This window comes from Mytilus californianus, unplaced genomic scaffold (genome assembly GCF_021869535.1).
Source record: "Mytilus californianus isolate M0D057914Y unplaced genomic scaffold, xbMytCali1.0.p SCAF_5, whole genome shotgun sequence".
Classification (NCBI taxonomy): domain Eukaryota; kingdom Metazoa; phylum Mollusca; class Bivalvia; order Mytilida; family Mytilidae; genus Mytilus; species Mytilus californianus.
This window is the reverse complement of record NW_026262701.1, coordinates 17,312,077-17,330,007: the sequence shown is the minus strand read 5'-3', so window position 1 is coordinate 17,330,007 and position 17,931 is coordinate 17,312,077. Positions and strand designations below refer to the sequence as shown.

Sequence of the window (17,931 nt, the reverse complement as noted above, 5' to 3'; positions counted from 1 at the left end):
GGTTTATTGATTAGCATAGTGCAACCCTTGGCATGGATTTGGTACATATATGCATTGACTAGCATAGTGAAATACTTGACATGTATGGTTTATTTATTAGCATAGTGCAACCCTTGGCAGATGCACAACTTCATGTACTATGTAAAATAAAATGCTCCGCTGGGGCGCAGCTTGATACGACCGCAGAGGTCAAACCCTGAACAGTTGGGGCAAGTATGGACACAACATTCAAGCTTGATACAGCACTGAATTTGGATTGTAATTAAATATTTGACACAGCATAGGTTTCTGACACAGAATGAAAGTGGTCTAAGGACTTATAATTTTTTAATTTACCTATTCATATATGTGATGGACTGTGAAACTCAGATCAGGAGATTGGGAAATTTTGGTCAGGAGATTAGGACTCAGATCAGGAGGTTTTTAATCGACATAAATTTTGTCGTAAATGTAACCGTGTGCTGTAAAAATGGTCTTTTAAAGTGTGTTTTCTTCAACTTTCCATCCAATTTATTATGTTTATAGTACCCTTGTACTTATAAAGTTTCTCCATCTTTATATTTTACATGTTCAATCTAACATTTTTTTTTTCAGTATGTTCTTTAAATTTTTACTTCATATTCTATAAAACATTTATTGCAACCAGAACATTTGTTTAACTATCTGCAAATAGCTTTTGTTTGCATACTCAGAAAATCATTCTAACTGTAAAACAAGGGTCATAGTTATTATATAAATTTCAATTTAAGCCTTGAAAGGAAGTATAGAATCCTCAAATAATTTTCAAATTATTATTTTTTTATTTGTCCTAAGACATTTAAAATCATTTATTTACCATCTTTTTATGATTATTTGTTCAATTTATATTTTATTTATATTCTTTTAAAAATTTTCATTATTAAAAGGAAAGTAACTTAAAACAGGATAAATCAAGGGAAGTAACCCAATAAATACACAGTTTTTGTTACACAACGGCAGTTAGCCTGAGGTAAAAAATCGTTGATTACCAGTATGTTTGACACCCAAGCTGACAAGTGAAGCCATATAATTATGCATGTTAATTGATTTACAGGTAAAATATAACTTCAGGTAATGTGAGTTACACCAGATGCCTGAGATGATATGTTGGGCAGAAATTTTTCATTCATGAAAAATTTCATACACGGGATTATAATTTTCCTCTTCAACCGGAGGTCGGGAGGAGACTCCTGAAAACAGGATTATTGTACTCCTGTCGGGAGGTTCACATGTATGCTATTCAAACCATATCATTATTATTTGCTTTTATATATAAATCAGAAATAACCAATTTAAAATGGAAAATTTATAAGAAAAAAAAGGAAAAAAAAATCCCCCCCCCCAAATTTTTTGAACCCCCTTATGATTCATCGCCCCCACACTCAATCCCAGCTTTCCCTTTGTGGTATGGTACCTTGCAGTACAATTTTAGAGAGATCCATTCACTTGAACACAAGTTATTGTCTGGAAACTAGAAAAATGCTTGTTTTTTTGTCCCTTTTTGGCCCCTAATTCCTAAACGTTTTGGGCAATTACCCCCAAACTCCAACCCAGCTTTCCCTTTGTGATATGGAACCTTGCAGTACAATTTCATAAAGATCCATACACTAACACACAAGTTATTGTCCTGAAACTAGAAAAATGCTTGTTTTTTGCCCCTTTTTGGTCCCTAATTCCCCAAATTTGGAGGAAATTACCCCCAAAAATCAATCCCAGTATTCCCTTTGTGATATGGAATCTTGTGATACAATGTCAGAGAGATCCATACACTAACACACAAGTAATTGTCATGAAACTAGAAAAATGCTTGTTTTTTGCCCCTTTTTGGTCCCTAATTCCTAAAATTTGGAGGCAATTACCCCCAAAATCAATCCCAGCATTCCCTTTGTGATATGGAACCTTGTGGTACAATGTCAGAGAGATCCATATACTTACACACAAGTTATGTCTGGAAGTTACAAAAATGCTTATTTTTGGCCCCTTTTTGGCCCCTAATTCCTTAACTGTTAGTACCATAACCCCCAAAATCAATCCCCACCTTCCTTTTGTGGTATTGAACCTTATGGTAAAATTTCATTGAGATCCATTCACTTAAACTAAAGTTAGAGTGCGAAAACTAATGTGTATTCGGACAGCGACGCCGGACGACGACGACGACGCCAACGTCATACCAATATACGACCACAAAATTTTTTTTGCGGTCGTATAAAAATCTGTGCATGTTTGGTGGAATTGTGACAAGTCTATTTTTACAGCATTGGCATTGCATAAAGTGTGACACAACAAAACACAAAACAAAAGAAATCCCTTTTGTGTCATTAGCTATGTGATCACCTAAACATAAAGTGTGAATGTTAAACTGCAGATGACAAAAATTTATCCTTATGTATAGCTAGTAACAGCTGGATCCTCTCAGGCGAAAACAACTGATTGAAATATAGCATATCTAAATACTTTTATAAACAATTAATGCAATTTCAGATATTTTGTGTTGTTTATATTACTGCAAAAATTCAGCCAAAAAGGTATCGCAAAAAAAAAACTTGCAATTTCATTAGCATTAATATAGTATGCAGCATTTACTGAAATCAATATACTGCAAATTCAGAAATTATTGCACAGTTTTATCAATGTGAATATGCGACTGAGTATTGCAATAATAGAAATTTGCATTCTGATATCAAATAAAATATATCTGTATGCAGCTTTTCCTGAAATCGCAATAATTAATTTCCCATTTTTGTCCTTTCGTCAAACATCACAAAAATAAATACACACAATAATTTCTGAATTTACAGTAATTAACCTCCCATTTATTTGCATTCTTTAAAAAACGCAATAATAAATGCACACAAAAAACTGTACCTTTAAAAGCAAGATTTCACTATATATATATAAAAAAAAACCTTTTTATATAGACAAAGCTTCATTTCAAGAGCTTCTTTGTGGAAAATAAAGGAATAAACAATATTTGAATGTAAATTTATGAAAGAAATATCATTACAACTGTATAAATTAAGAAAAGATAAGATACACTGATCTCTTAAATGCCGAATTATCCAATGAAATATACTAGTCATTATCAGTCCTTTCAACCAATCTTCCTCTTTAAATCCACTGGCATTCATCTGACATGACAAAACTGTCACTGTACTATCAACAACATTCAGATTAATTGTACAATTACAAGTACACAGATGCCCACATTCAAACTGATTTGACTTAAAGGTGACAAGTGATACAAGCTTTTTAAGCCATTTTAAGATGATATATTTATCCATATTGTTAAGCTCTGCCATGATTGTTTTATGTGGTTTTTGCCCGTATTGCAGCTCTCTTTCCTGTAACGGCCTGGAAACCAGATTTGATGCTAGCAACAGAGCACCGAGAACCACACGTTTCACACTGTAGAAAGAAAAGTCTAGTATCTTTTTGTAGCAACGTGTCAGGTGACCTACAAGTATGACAGGTAACATACTCTTCTGCAAATAAAAATATTGTTTCATTAAATATAGATCATACTTTGAATACTGCATATATATACTATATACCCTTCTTTGTTTAATTTTATGTGTGCATGTACTGATTTGTATTTAATGTTTGGTGTGCTTTTGTTTTGTTCATGTTCAAAGCTATACAGAGCTTGCTTATTTTGTAATTGCTTTGTATATACTACCTTTAAATAAAGCTTTAAGTCTTGTTTCATTAGTATTCTCTCATATATGGAAACACCCTATGTCTACGGTGATGAACATGATTTTGGATGAAACTTATGTAGAAAAGGAAAAAGTCATCTGCATTTTCAAGAACATTTCTCCACCAGATACATAAGAAACAAGCGGAACTGTGAGCTACTGCTCAAAAATAATACCACCATTTATTTGGTAAACAGCAACAGATGTGAAAACCAATGCTTAGATAAATGTTGATACTTAATTGCAGGGTGCTCTGATATGCAGGGGTTTCATTATCTATTATGTTGACTGGTACTTTCCCAGTTTGTAGGTGGTACTTTTCAATTTATTCCATGAATACCTTATATAAAAATTCCTACATTTAGGCGGTACTTGTCCATAGCATAGGAGGGTAAAAGTACCGGGTACCACCTCCTAATGAATGGCCTGGATATGTAGATCCTGAGAACGAATGTGAGGAAAATTTCATACATGGTCATTTTATGTCTTAAAGAATATACTGTGGATTCATTTATTTTCGTGATTACCAATTTTCGTGGTTTAAGGAAAACTATCATGTTCCTGGATATTTAATTTTGTGGTTTTGCCGAAGTCTGAATACAAGCCAACAGAAAATTTGTCATTCGTTGGAACATTTAATTTCGTGATTTACGTGTACCCACGAAAATTTGTATCCAACAAATAATAATGAATCCACAGTATATAGAATAAGGACATTTTTGTTTTTTTGATTTTGACTTCATCAGCAAAATATCAAGCAACTGGGGCAAGCTGATATTTGAGCTGATGAAGTTACTATCAAATAGACTGCTGACACAGAGATATGTCTCGACTGTTGGCAAACAATTCAGAAAAAAACAATCTGATGGACAGCAACATGGTTTATTAATTCAGTCGCTGGACCCATTATCTAGTTGGCAGGGCTTGAAAATAATCGTCAAACTGATACGTACTGATAGTAATGCAACTTTAAGCAAAATATCTTTGATTTATCACAACATGCACAAGTAGTTCTTATCAAACTGACTGAAGAAGAAAACTTATCATTCAAAATTCTTAATTAATTCAAAGCCACTGGTCCATGACCTAGGGGGCAGGGCCTTGAAATAGTCATCAAACTGATATGATCTGATAGTAATGCAACTTTCTATTAAATATCAATGATCTATCACAAGTAGTTCCTATCAAAACTAGTTTAAGCAGAAAACTTTGACAATTGTTGACGCCGTCACAGGAAAAGCAATCCCTTTGTCTCATTTTCCGTGACTTTTGTCGCAAACGAGACAAAAATTGAATGCCATTATTCATTAAATCAGGAATTTATCTAAACAATCTTTTTTTTAAATTGAGAATATGAAATAAAATTACATAGTAAGTAAATATATTTGTCCTCGTATAAAACATTGTGATAATTGTTCGTTTTTATGAATGAAGTCCCATGCATTTCATTGACAAACTGACATGGATGGATAAGAACCTGTCACATTGCAGCACTGATACCTGATGTCAATGTCTAATGTTTTCTAGTATCAGGTCATGTTCATGATTTAGAAAAATAATAGGTCGTAAGATCAAAGGAAAATGTACAATCTACAAATTGTTGATAATTGAACATTACTGATAACAGGAAGTTAATGAGCTATGAATCTGAAAATGCATCACACAGTGTATATTTTCTATCACACTCTTATCATTTTGATGATTTGCTACTTACTGATATATCTTCTAAGGACATTTTCTATCTGTTTCTGGTTATATTTGCCTTTGATAATCAACTGGTTATTACCATCAACAGAACCACTGCAAGATAAAATATTATGTTAATAGTTAAAATACTTTTAAAGTGGTCAGGGAGGTGACTGATAAACCTTTTGACAGAGCATTTACTTTGAAGAAAATGTTAACCAACCAAAAGATTCAAACTAGCTGAACGTGAATGTTTGATGTGAAGTTGTCACAAAGAGTTCTGTTTTAATACTATTTAGCAATATTTTATGCCCTGCCGCAGGGCGATGGGGGACATTAATTGTTACCCTTGACCGTTCGTCCTTCCATCTTTCCATCCATCCCATTTTCGTTTGAAAAGCAAGCTTGAGCAGGGGCATTTGTATCATTATTCTTCTTTTATCTATGTTTCTGTGTAACACTGATGTTGCTACCAAATGATTGAGTTGATAATTATCCAAAAACAGAACTTTAATTATTTAGATGGCATTTGTCTTCAATCAAAACACAAAGTACAATTTCTTATACACAACTTTTTGACACCAGCATCCATTTTCGACAGAAAGATTGATTGATTGTTGTTTGCTTTACGCCGCATTAGCACAGAAAGGCTATATCGCGGCGAGAGCTAATTCGAATATTATAATCGACAGAAAGATGAAAACAATAAATAGATCACTCAATAAATGGCATCATTGATAAACACTTCTTACTGGCTTATATTGGAACCTTTACAGTTATAATGTGAACATCTTACCTTTCAAAGATGTAGAATGCTTATACCCAGATCTATTCTTACAACTAGAACTTAAATTTTGAGTCAAAATGCATTTTTTTAAACAAGAAAGTTATAACATGTTATCTTAGCACTGGAAAACAACTTTTCATTTCTATATTACCTTGTACCCAATTCTGCCAACAGGAAAGCTAACACATGTTTTGGCTGTCGATGTAACCTACAAGATTGTAAAAAATTCATTAAATCTTTTTATTATATTTCCAAAAACTTCTAGATACTTAATGATATTTGTCAGCAAATATATGCTTGAATGTACTATCAAGCATTTACAGCAAGGCAAATTTTAATATATTGTTATCATATATATAAATTCCAACATTTACTGTTCATGCTGTCTTTTAAATACTCATATACCAACCTTCTGGCAAAAATTGTATTCCCATATGCATTAATCCTAGAACATTAGATGGACACTCCAGATTTAATGGGCTGGACTATGTAACATTTTATAAAGACAATTATCTATATTCCAGTTTACGTAACACAATTAAATGTAAAAAAATTATATGATCCACAAAACCTCATACATCTAAGCTGACGGTACACCTAATGTCATGCTTATTTTAATTGTCTAATAAAAAATAGTCATAGATAGCCCATACAGGACTTTCTTTTCTTACAAAGTCACAAAAACAAAAAGATTCAAAGACAACAACACTAAAGCTATCACTAAGTTGCAGTATCTTTTATTTTGTCGACTAGTTTCACCACGGGGGTGGAATCGTCAGGACAATTACATAGTGTTATAGATTACTGCAGTACAACAATTGCGGTTTACTTCGCCATTGACCGGAATGATAGATAACGGTATAAAAACCTAAATGTCCTGTGCCAGGACTGAATTGCAATAAATATGAAATGCAAAGAAATTAATAAAATGTTATACAATAGAGATAAAATTGAATATGAATGTAAGCATAAAAATAAAAATAAAATTGTGGATAAATTGTATAGTTATTTTCTATATTTAGCGGTTTTGAAGCAGGGCATCATGTAGTTGCAGCGTCACAAAAACAAAGAAAACAGCTGTATAAACTTACAATCTACAAATATCTGCAAAATTTGCAAACGAAGATTTTCTAGTACCAACTTTAAGCACTTGAGGAGGTCTCATAACAAATTTCTTCTTTTCACCAGTTACCATGTCAGGATTTTTCTCTCTGATTATATCAAACACACGTGTCAGTAACTGAAAAACATTAAAAAAAACATTTTACACTTCACTGTGTGTCATGATTTATATTTTACTACCAGACTGTGCCTTTTAGGAAATTATGCAAGTACCAGTACTATTTTTTTATTTCTCTATTCAGTCACTTCCAATGTACAACTTTCATATTCACTATGTATTTTTTTCCTTTTAATAAATGGTAAAGTAAAAAGTCTTTTCAAATAACCAAAACAAGAAAGCAAACTTTTTTTTTTTGGTCATATTGTAACAAATAATATGTGTAATCTCTGTTACAATAATTAAATCAAAAAGAATATTTATCTTCATTCAACATATTGAAAAATTCAAAGTATTGGCATACAGGAAGTAAGTGTCAGACAGATTTGAAACGTGCATACACGAGACAACTCATTACTGTCAAACTGCTGATAAAATATTTGTCTTTCTGTTCATTATTACATGAAAAAAGTGTGATGGCTATATTTGTTAAACATATTAAATAAACAGACCAACAATAGGACAATGGGATAGACAAGGTGAATGTAGAGTGGGATTATAATTACCCAGAACTACCACTGGAAACATACCTCATCATATGTGTAATCTCTATCAGAGTCCAACCAGGATTTCCCAGAGCTACCGCCTGTTAATCTCTCTTCCTTCTTTGCTTCTTCTGCTTCATCAACTTTTAAATTAAAATAGAAATTGCTGACACAGAGTTATGTCTGGCCTGTATGATATTTTGATATTAAAATGGTAATACTTTAACATGTTAACTATGCAAAACATCCAAAGTCCAAAGTTATGAACCATAACTAGAGGTTTAGGGCCAAGTATTCTCCATGGAAATGAGATATGCCAATGCTAATACAACAATATAAAATATACTATTGACCAATCGTAAGGGATTCCCTTAAACTGACATGATATAAACAAGAAAAATTCATAAGTCAATTAATCACAACAGAGAGGAGGTGCAAAAAAAATCTCCATGGAAATGATGTTCTTATACTTATACAACTACATACCAAATATTATTGATTTACAGTTAGTGGTTTCCCTCAGGGCTTCCAAAATTATTTTTAGCCAGCCGGACATTTTATATATTATCCCGATTTTAATCCCTCAAGACTAAATAAACAAAAGGCAATTATGGTAATCAGTTGCCGAGTTGGCCATCCCAATGATTGACATTAAAAAAAAACGATATTAAACTTTCTTTGATTCAAATTCAAAGTTCTGACGTAAACTGTTAAATTGGCAGTGCATCATTTGAAGTGTGCAACATCAGCGTACTTATATCTGCCTTAGACTCTTTATTTGTGCAAAATAACGTTGTCAAAAACTTTACTTTCGTTTTTATACCGGATGTTATCTTGACAATGGTAAAACATGGACCAGAGACGGATACGTAAATTCCGTGTACGTTTGCAAAGCGTGAATGAGTGGAAGTTGCTATTTCTACGTTATTTCTTCATGAAAATATTCGAAATAAACGTGAGATAAAGGTATCAATGACAATTTAAGCATTTTTTGAAGAAATCAGGATGCATAATTAAATTTCACACCTGCGCACATGCTCACACGTGTACTAGTTCAAACAGAGACATGTCTCTAGGTCCAAACAACGTGGTTATGACGATTTTTCATTTTCACCTTTTTAATTTTTTCATCAAATCATATTTGTAAACGTATTTCTGATAATTTAAATCTTTTTGACTAAATTAATTAGATGCAAACCGCTGAAATGTAAGAAAATAACTTTGAATAGACCGATCAATGTCCGGTTCAAAATAGTTTACCTGTCACCTGAACAGGTAAATTTCAGCTGTTTGACAACTAATTAGCCTTGATTAAAATGAGAAGGTATTAAAGTAGGGGTTGTTTTGATAGTACTTAATGATCATGTCACTTTTATGACCGGAAATGTGTGGCTGTTAAAGGCAAAATGTTGGGTCAAAAAGATCGCGAATTATGTTAAAATGACCGTCTCTTAAAGCCTTGAAAACTAAAAAGTAGATGACCGTTTCATGCTTTGCCCAGCCGGACTTTTACCGGACATTATACAAATGTCCGGCATATATGACCGTTTTGGAAGCCTTGGTTTCCCTCGAACTGACCTAATCACACGTTCGGCAAATTAAACTTTTAAAACCTGGCATTGTAACAAAAATTTAGTAAAAAAGCTCTTCCAGATATTTTTCAGGTCCCATCCCATTAGCTGATTTCAAAAATGTTTCAACTGACCAATCAGCAATGGACTTGCAATTGGGTGATTTTTATAAGTGTCAAGCATTTCATCGACCATGAGTAACAGGAGTCATTGATACAACAACGAAATCTGCTTAACGTAATAAATGTTGAAATGTGAAGACACTTGAAATGATATTATCAAAATCTTTGTGGCAGAACAGACAAATATGGTGGCTATAAATATCTAGACAGCTGTAGATTTGACAAAAAGGATTAATTGTGAAAAACAGCTCAATCATGAGAAAGGGGTCAAGATAAAGTTTTCCCAATGCCGTTCTGTGGTGTTGATAATGGATTCTGGTGCACAAAAACATCATTGTTACAGTATATATAAAAAGTTCTCAATAACAATATTTTGTTATATACATAGTTACCAAGTTATCAAACTAGATTTCCTACCTTCATCCAACATTGGTTCTTCTGATTCAAGTGCATCAAAGTCAACCTTCTTCTTCTTTTTCTTTTTTTTAGTTGGAAGAGCTAAATTGAAATCTTCGTCTGCTGGGGCTTCTTCGTCCGCTCCCCCATCTTGATCCTCTGGGGGCTGTGTAGATTCTGAAGCTCGTGATTCCTAAACAAGTATATATTTTTATGTCTTGAAAATTGGTTGTTTGTGACTACAAGATTAAAAATCCTAAATCTTCTGATAGTGCCAAGTCTTTAATAAAAATATCAATGTTAAAAGGAATTTCAAAGCCTTTTCCCTAACACTAATTCTTGGAAAAATTTTGTATAGATTCTATTGGCCTGTGAAAGAAATTCTTACAGAACTGATGGTAATTTTACAAGCCTAGGCTAGTGGTCCTGTGGCCAAGTGTGAAGACTCTTTATACTTGACCTCTCACCATATTTCCACAGTGACAGTTTAAAATATGACCTCGAACTAAATTGAAGGGTATAGTCCACTAGTCAATATTTAAGTTAAAATGTACATCATCTTAACTGCTTCCTCAGAGTTCTTATTCAAATATTTTCTTTTAATCTGCATGTTGGCAACAAGAATGTGGGTTATACTATTGTAGTTCGATCACCCTTGATATCTTTCAAGTGGGATGAATATTATAGATTCTTCTTTTGCTATTCCCAAAAACAAATTGAAGAATATTGCATGAAAGTTGCATGTACATGCATAAATAACATTAAAACAAGATCTAGACCCCTCCCCCCCCCCCCTAGTATTGACTTAAAATATATCCCTACTATTTATCTATCAGGGCTGTTTCAATTAAACATATATGGCTCCTGGGAAAGGCACTTTAAACTAGAGACTATATAGAGCCTGTGTCGCTCACCTAGGTCTATGTGGCACACAGTGCATCTTCAACATTGTAGACTACTATTTACAGTTTCTCTCTATCTTATTTACTGTTTGCCCAAAACACAAAAGAGGGCCAAAAAAATTATCATTTTAGGGGAATCGATCCTATCTAAAGTAGACTCCACCTAATCAGATATCGGCTAAACGAATATATCAGCTGTTGTAATATAATTTCAAAACACCAAACCCTTCCCTATATGTTTAATGTTAATTTTATCGTGTAATCAAATATCAGATATAAGAATATATCGGCAAATAGGATAGGAATATTCAGAAAAAAAATTGTCAAAACCATGCACAATCGGATATTTTCAATGTTTTTCTGACAGGAAATGGGTCTGGAAGTTACGCAATTATAATCTTGCAGACAAGAAAATTTTGTTTTTACTTAACAAAAGAAACTATTTCTTAATAAATTGTTGTCTTTATTCATTGTCTTCCTTTGAAATGTGAATTAGATGCCCTTAAAATTCAAATGGTTTGAATCTATTTATAAAATATACAAGAGCAGTACAGTGTGTTTGGAGAATTTTGATAAAATTCTAAGTGCTGACAGAATCAGAAATATAATTTAAACTGAATGTACCTCCTTCTGAATAATTTATTGCAATATACATATAAATCCCTTTTGAAAAGAAAAATCTGACTATCAGATATAATTATGTAACATGTGCATAACCACATGTCATGGACGCCATTTTCTTTTGTTATTTAAAGTTTCTATCTATCTTTTATAGTTTCCAAGATAATAGGCACCAAAAATTGGTAAAAATCATCATTAAAGAGCAATAACTTCAATAACCAGTCAACTGAAGAATTCGGCTATTAGACTTATTTGGTGATCTTGTCTTACTGATCACTTTTGCTGTTTTCAGTTTCTAGCTATCAATTGTAGTTTTTAAGATTTTAGGCAAAAATGACAAAAAAAATGTAAAAATTGACATGAAAGGACATTAACTCTAATAAGAAGTTTATTGACGATTTCTGCTATTATAACTTATTTGAATATCTTGCCTTGCTGATCAGTTTTGCTGTGTAAGGTTTCTCTCTATCTATTATAGTTTTCAAGATAATAGGCAAAATGGAAAAAAAGTAGTAAAATTTGTCAAATTGTGCAATAACTCCAATAAGAAATTGTCTGACAGTTTCAACGTAAATACACAATAGGTAGAGCTCAACATTCTGAACATTTCTGCTCCTGCTAGATTTTCTCTATTTATAGCAGTTTCCAAAATAATAGACAAAACTTACATTTCACCCCTATGAAAAGTTCCCAAACAGACAACCAAATGCTAAGATGAATGTGCCTGTTTGGACAAGAATAAACTCTCAAATAGAAATACAGAATCTCTCAAAAAAACTGGTCTCTACATTTAAATTGGGCCTCATTTACCACATTGACAAATTCACTTATTTTAAAAGGCCAGGTATTCTTCCCTGCTAAATATAAATCACTTAATTATATCAGCCAATCATAAAATGATTTGTGTACTTACAAATATATGTATATTTAAGTACACCTATCAGATCTCTCTGTTTTTAAGGCTTTTAAAATAAAGAGCTGCGCCATGAGTGCGTGATAATGCCCATCACTTTTTCAAAGAACAACATTCCATAAATCCTCAATGTCATATCAGAAATTTATAAAAAACTAAAGGGAGGTTATTTAAATAGATATAAACCAGTCACCAAAGTTTCATGAAAACTGCTCAAAGCACTTTTGAGTTATTTAAGGAATGACTGTAATATTTTTTCTGTCTATGAAGAAATAACATCAAAAATGTGGTGCACACTGAATAACCCACGTAGTCAGTTATTTTAAAGTGTGCACCACATTTTTTATGTTATTTCGAATAGACAGAAAAAATATTACAGTCATTTCTTATAATTTAATTCTTAATTCCATTTTAAACCGGAGTAAATCATGAAAAAAGGTTGATGACATCAAGGTCACATGACAAAATTATGTCTATGAGTTGATAAACAAAACAACGTCAGCCAATCAGAAGATGCGTTACATCCAAAATTAAATTATTGTCCGAAACTGGAAAATCCCCCCTTTTTTATAAAATCTAAAATTTATAAAAATCCAAAGGGAGCTTACGTCAATAGATATACTTCACCAAAGTTTCATGAAACTACTCAAAGCATTTTTGAGTGATTGTCGAAAACTGGAAAATCACCCTTTTTTAATGAATAAAACCCCATAACTCAGAAATCTAAAATTTATAAAAATTGAAAGGGTGCTCACATATAAACAATTCACCAAAGTTTCATGTAAATTGGTTTAAGCATTTTGGAGTTACTGTCCGACATGTTGACGACGGACGGAGAGACAAGGATATACCATAATACGTCCCGTAAACGGGCATATAAAATCATGAATTGATTGTTCGTTGATGATTACAACACTTTCAATTGCTGTTGAAACAAGATCTAAACTTTATACTTTAAATACAGTTATCCTTACAGGCAGAGCATCTCCCAAGTCATCAAGTTCAAATGCTTTCTTTTTCTTTTTCTTCTTTTTCATCCCAAGGCTAAATTCTAATGACATATCTGAAAAATATTCAAACAAATTCCTTCTTCTACATCACATTACCGAATCCAGAATATAATCGTAAAAATAAATACTAAAAAAATTACAAATGTTGATGCACTGTGTCACATAAACGCCCCAGTCTGCAGTCTTATAAAATGTACATTTCAGAGAATTCATATTTAAAGTGAAGTAATAGTGTACCAGGGACATACACAGGCATAAGAGTGTTCATGGGTTTATAGTGTGGCTAATATTACGAAATTAAGAAATTCATTATTGGAAAAGTCAACCAGATTAACAAATGCTGATCATCAGTATAAAATTGGAACTTAAATTCTGTAACAAGAGTTTACTAGCTCTGTGCCTACTATATGGCAATCTTGATTCTGTTCATGGGAAATCTCAAATTAAATTTTCACTACTATCTATTTTCTGAGAAGGGAGTTCTAGGACTCATACTTTCTGTAGGAGTGAGAACTCTGATTACTGGCTAATCTTAAATGTTGTCTTTTCACATACATCTAAAATGCATGTACACTACAAATGTATTTTATAATTATTTTCCATTATTTATTACCATCATCTACTTTTTCCCTTTGATTTTCAGATTTGCTTTCCTCCGGTTCCTCTTGGATTTCAGTTGTTTCTGGGGTTGGTGCCCCATCTGTTGCTCCTTCTGTCTCACCCATAGCTGCATCTAAATCAAATGGTACCTTCTTCTTTTTCTTTTTCTTCTTCATCACAGAAGGATCAAAGGGTGTCTGTAAAGGGTTTTTTAAATATATTTATACAAATAGTGAAAATTACACTCATAGAAATGTATGATAATTTTGGACAAACGTCAATCTGATAATTCAGATGCATATATAAATGCATTAGTTGTCGTTTGTTGATGTGGTTCTTAAGTGTTTCTTGTTTCTAGTTTTTTATATAGATTAGACCGTTGGTTTTCCCGTTTGAATGGTTTTACACTAGTAATTTTTTGGGGCCCTTTATAGCTTACTGTTCGGTGTGAGCCAAGGCTCCGTGTTGAAGACCGTACTGTGACCTATAATGGTTTACTTTTATAAATTTTTACTTGGATGGAGAGTTGTCTCATTGGCACTCATACCACATCTTCTTATATCTATTGACATGTCAAATGTTTGTTTTTAATAATTTACTGCACTTTTTCAGATTAGATCAAATTCTATGCATTGGCCTAAAATTTTACAAATCACCTGGAATTCTGAAGCTTTCACAATCATTTTTTTAAACTATCCATGAATCAAACAGAACAACAACATACATTAGTTTTCATGAAATACTTATTGATCAGAAGTTGCATCATATAAATTTTGGTCTCATTTTAATTCTGTATTACATCACAAAAAATATACAATACCTGATTTTGTATCATAGAGATCTATTCTTGTGTTTAGGATTTTCCAACCTTTTTTGTACATTGTATCATATTTTTGATGCCCCAACCTGCCTGTTCTAAATTTTTATTGGCAATTTGATAAATTTGAATTTGTACAAAATATGCACATTGTAGGAACTTACCTTTTCTCCATTATAAACCATAATTTAATTTCTGCAGATCTAGATTAACAATGAATTATTGATCTTTGTACAATGTTCATAAACAGAGAGATATATTCATAATGTTTCCTTTGCTATATCTAGATGAATGTTCTCAACAAACAAACAATCTTCACTTTATACCAAAAATTGTCTGATGCAATAATGACATTTGTAATGTATATTTATAGCCTAGCAGATAAACTGCATAACAGGGAAATGGATCTCATTATTTTTTATTGTGGAAAGTTACGAAAGTAATTTGTGGTTAGTCTTTTTAATAATTTAATGAATACCTTGAATAAGGAATTATTTGAATCTGGAATAATTTTGAATTCTGGAAAACTGATAAGAAATGAATACAAACTAAAGAGGGTTAAATATGCACGCATGGCTAAGGTTCATTTTACTTTCACTGTCAGACACTGATATTTCAGTATGAACTAATTAAACCCCCTTAGCCATGCATGGCTAACCCTCCAAAATTGGGCTAGTATTCATCATACATTTCTTATCAATTTTCCAGAATTCAAAATTATTTAAAGTCTTAATGATAAATGAATTAACCTAACGGGACAGTACAATTTCAGAGTTGTTAAAAGTCCCTTTTTATAAAGACACCAGGTATCAGGTCCATTTGCCCAGAGTCTGGTAGAGAACAAGTTTGTTAACATTTGACGACTCTTTCACAAACAGTCTGTTAACCAGAGTTTTCAATTAAAAACAAACAGACATGGTATTTGTTTTCCATATCATATGTGCCTTGCCTGTACATGTAGTGTACAACACTACATCAGTTCTGCCTCAGTCTTGAGGCTCAGAGGTTGGAAACTTTTTAGGCAAGGTCGAATCTTAGTGAGTGGCAAAATCAAAATCCCGAAGTGGATTTACGACAATACATCAAACTATCAGTATGGTAGAACAAATATAAAGCCGAAGTGGTTCAGGGTTCGAAAACGAAAGCGGCGACCCGACCGAGATAGTTTCGTGAGATTTCGTTTTTATGCAGGCCAATCTTCTGCAATATATATTGATTTACATATACAACCATTTGATGATGGAAAAAATAATTGCCGAAATGTTACGATATCATAATCTATATGTTGATCTAAAATAATTTACTACACGTGTGAACTAGGATGGAAGTCGCCATATTTTCCTCATATTCCGATTCAAATTAATCATTTCATCTTTTATTTTCAACCCTCTTACCAATTCGTCGTCTTCCATTCCGAAGATGAAAGATCAACAATAATTTCACTATTTTATCACAGAAAAATGAAACAACAGCTCGGGATTCCGTGATTTTTCAGTTTTTCATCGTTCAAATTATTGCATCAGAACACTTCAGGTCAAGGACTCTGAAAAATCGGAGTATGGGAGATAATCCGAAAAAAAAAACGAGAGGCCCATTGTCGTAAAAATAAGCTGGTTCTCGAGGTTACACTAGGAAAAAACGGGTAGCAGTTCCTGTTACTAGAAATGCCAGTGTTGCAAAACAATCAAAAACATATTTATGGTCATGCTGCAAAAATTGACTTAAAATGCAGTTGAAAAAGATCGTCTATTTTTTTCGCTTAATGAAAAAGGCATATTTTTAATGGCTCCGACGTGCAGAAATAGAAAATATTTTCTATACTTTGTAAAATGTTAATTTGATTTTCTGGATTTTTTAAAACTAATTTGATTTTCTGGATTTTTTAAAACTAATTGGATTAACCCGAATAATTCAGTCCCTCCCCGTGATCGACTCTCCCACTCGCGAGGGCCTGAATTCTTTATACAATAAAAACGCGTCACGAATCCAGGATTTTGATTGGTGCTCTCTGTAAGAGAGAGCCAATCAGCTAATAGCTCAACGACTGAATTATTCGGGTGAAATTGGCTAATCTTTCGATTAAAAGGAATTCCAATCCTGTATCATCCATTCAGAATCCGTACAGGATTCTAATCTGAGTACCATCTAATTGCGCTCTTGTAACCTCGACTGACTACTACTACCAGAGACCATCGAGACATATAATAATTGTAATATGAGGCAGGTGTTACCTGTGAAAGGGGACGAAGTCTGTAAAAATTATTTTGAAAAAGAAAGGAAAATACGGAAACGTCATTTTCAATGTAAACAAAGAAACGCTATCATTGTATTATATGTCTCTGCTACTACACTTTGTTTTGGTGTAGCGTAATACGAGCGGATTCCAGTTTATCGTAACAACAAGTGCTTTGCAGTATCATAAGTAAATGTGACTTGTTTTTGTGTTTTTGTTAATGTTTAGAGAAAATGATAGTTTTTTCCGAAGTATCTTTTTCTTCTTCTTCTTCTTCTTCCAAATACTGTCCACATTCAACATGTTCAACATGATGAATATTCTGTCAAGTTGCGCATGTTTAAAAACAGGTAAAACGGGTAAAAAACAAATTGTTGGGTTGATTATTTAGAGTTGTTGGTCACTTGAGACTTGAATATCTCAAGAGACTTTGCTGGGGCGATATCTGGAGCAGTGGCGGATCCAGAAATTTTCATAAGAGGGGGCCCACTGACTGCCAAAGAGGGTCATGCTCCAGTCATGCTTCAGTGATTTCCTAAATAATCAACCAAATTTTTTCCACAAAAGGGGACCCGGGTCCCCTGCCCCCCCCCCCCCCCTAAATCCGCCTCTGTGGAGACAGTTTATTCCAATCCTTGATGGTGTTCACAAAGAAGGACCATTTTCTACAATCTTTGTTTGATGGCTGTAATTGGTAAGTATGATATGTCCTGTCCGACCGGATCTTCTTGTTGGTTTTGTAGTGTATATCGACTGAAACTACCTCATTATCTTCGCAGCGTGGTGCGAAGCAATA

At 33.0% G+C, this 17,931-nt stretch overlaps 1 protein-coding gene across 3 annotated transcripts; it reads right to left on the bottom strand.

Annotated features, from left to right (window-relative positions):
* Positions 1–2,986: 2,986 nt before the first annotated feature.
* Positions 2,987–16,463, bottom strand: LOC127701076 (eukaryotic translation initiation factor 2 subunit 2-like). Of its 3 annotated transcripts, none has more exons than XM_052204872.1 (9): positions 16,297–16,463; positions 14,099–14,282; positions 13,429–13,538; positions 10,061–10,232; positions 7,996–8,093; positions 7,278–7,426; positions 6,338–6,394; positions 5,428–5,513; positions 2,987–3,500 (listed from the first exon to the last, which is right to left on the bottom strand). In XM_052204872.1, exons 1-9 carry the CDS (start codon positions 16,312–16,314, stop codon positions 3,325–3,327), a joined length of 1,050 nt encoding a protein of 349 aa, XP_052060832.1. In that variant the 5' UTR covers positions 16,315–16,463; the 3' UTR covers positions 2,987–3,324. The 3 variants fall into 3 exon arrangements, with proteins under 3 accessions (XP_052060832.1, XP_052060834.1, XP_052060831.1); XM_052204874.1 differs by lacking the exon at positions 16,297–16,463 and adding an exon at positions 15,067–15,238 and having other exon boundaries at positions 13,450–13,538; XM_052204871.1 differs by lacking the exon at positions 16,297–16,463 and adding an exon at positions 15,067–15,212.
* Between the last annotated feature and the right edge of the window lie 1,468 nt (positions 16,464–17,931).